The sequence below is a fragment of the Trichechus manatus genome, unplaced genomic scaffold (genome assembly GCF_000243295.1).
Source record: "Trichechus manatus latirostris isolate Lorelei unplaced genomic scaffold, TriManLat1.0 scaffold00273, whole genome shotgun sequence".
Lineage (NCBI taxonomy): Eukaryota > Metazoa > Chordata > Mammalia > Sirenia > Trichechidae > Trichechus > Trichechus manatus.
The window spans coordinates 1,921,757-1,923,938 of NW_004444209.1; the positions used below are offsets into that span (position 1 = coordinate 1,921,757).

Here is a 2,182-nt window from a genome sequence, read left to right on the forward strand (position 1 = left end):
CAACAGTGTATAAGTGTTCCAGTCTCTCCACAACCTCTCCAGCATTTATTATTTTGTGTTTTTTGGATTAATGCTAGCCTTGTTGGGGTGAGATGGTATCTTATTGTAGTTTTGATTTGCATTTCTCTAATGGCTAAAGATCATTTCTTCATGTATCTGTTAGCTGCCTGAATGTCTTCTTTGGTGAAGTGCCTGTTTACATCCTTTGCCCATTTTTTAATTGGGTTATTTGTCTTTTTGCTGTTGAGATTTTGCAGTATCTTGTAGAGTTTAGAGATAAGAGGCTGATCGGATTTGTCGTAGCCAAAATTTTTTTCCCAGTCTGTAGGTTGTCTTTTTCCTCTTTTGGTGAAGTCTTTTGATGAGCATACGTGTTTGATTTTTAGGAGCTTCCAGTTATCTAGTCTCTCTTCTGGTGCTTGTGCATTGTTACTTATGGTTCATATTCTGTTTAGGTCATGTATTAGGGCTCCTAGCTTTGTCCCGATTTTTTATTCCGTTGATCTTTATCATTTTAGATTTTATATGTAGGTCTTTGATCCATTTGGAGTTAGTTTTTGTGCATGGTGTGAGGTATGGGTCTTGTTTCAGTTTTTTGCAAATGAATATCCAGTTATGCCAGTACCATTTATTAGAGACTGTCTTTTCCCCAAGTATGTTTGCTTTCTCTTAAGCCTTTGAATTGATCTTGAACCATGAATATGCCAGTTTTTCATAGTTGTCATATATTTTCTAGAGTGTTTATTGCAATATTTTTAAAAATTATTTTTAACGAACTTGGAAGAAAAGCTTTTATATATATTTAAATTATATATATGCATATATTGTATGTGTGTGTATATATAAATATATAAGATGCTTCCCCTGAAATAGGTTACATAGTTAACAAATGAGTAAAATTATGATACTGTAAATTCTAGCTCTACTAAAAACATATCTCTGTGTGTCATTACTTTTGGTGATGAGGCCATGGCTGTCGCTGGATCACACTGCATCACAGAAGAAGGTACAGTATATACTGTAGTTGAGGGTAAAGATAGGGGTGATCATAGTCTTTTTCTTTAAACAACATTAGGTCTTTATTTTACCTGTAACTCTCATAGGAGTCGAGTTCTGTTAATAATGTTCATTGAATGACTTACGTTTTTTTGTTCCTAAAGATCAGTAAGGAAATAGATGCTTAAGTTTTTCCCTTATTTTTTTTTTTCCACAGGAAACAACTCCAAGTTTCCTTTGGACAATACACCAGTTCGAAATCGGGGTGGAGGAGATGGAGATTTTCAATTCAGACCATTTTTTGTGGGTTCTCCAACAGCACCTGAACCCAGCAACAGCTTTTTCAGTTTTGCCTCTCCAAGTCGTGAATTAGAGCATCAGCAAGTCTCTAGTAGAGCCTTCAAAGTAAAGAGAGTTTAGCTCACTTTACAGAATGTTTCTATGTTCATGTTTGGTGATTTCATTTAGCAAATAATCTTTATTCTAGACCGAAGTTGCCAACTTCCCTGTGCTAGTAAGTCTTTGAAATTGTCTTCACCTTTTCAGCTTACGAGAAACTCATTGGTAGTGCGGAGTGGCTTTAGAGTCTGGTTTCTTTTGTCGTTTTTTATTATTTACAGTATGAGTATGGTTTTGATCATCTCAATTTCATTGTGAACTATTGAGTTTTCACAAGCAGTCTGCTTGTTATTTGTGTATTTTTGATTTCATTTATTTGTATATGTTTATGTATTTGCCCTTGTATTAACTTGTTTGAAAGTATGCTCATATGAGTATAGTTTGATGCATATATGTCCAGTCTCTATTTCTATTTAAAAATAATTCAGATGGATAAAGTTATTATTTTGCAGAGTTGATTTTTTGGCATTTAAAATAAAATTACTTCTTTACCTTTTTGTCAGCTGTAACATTGTGTTTAGTTATTTAGGAATACACTTCTACAGCGGAAAATTTACTAATATGTGATTGATCTCAAGATACTGTACTAATTAAAATAATTTTTAAAGATTTGTTCCTTGTTTTACTTTATTAAATAGTAAGCATTTCTGACTGCTATCACAGATAACATATTCAAAATGTAGAGCCAAGAAAGAAATTTGAAGGGTACTCTTAGTGAATTTTATGTCCCACTAGAAGCAAGATTTGAAAGCGCACTGGGTGGGGAGGCAGAATATCTGGGTTCTAT

The 2,182-nt window shown here is 33.6% G+C and overlaps 1 protein-coding gene across 1 annotated transcript in view; it reads left to right on the forward strand.

The window, feature by feature from the left end:
* The window catches only part of CCNB1IP1 (cyclin B1 interacting protein 1), a 13,683-nt gene extending 11,501 nt beyond the window's left edge, over window positions 1-2,182 (forward strand). The window contains exon 3 of the mRNA XM_004390006.2: window positions 1,214-2,182. Coding sequence (XP_004390063.1) covers window positions 1,214-1,416 — 203 coding nt within the window. The 3' untranslated portion in view covers window positions 1,417-2,182. The remainder of the gene's footprint in view (window positions 1-1,213) is intronic.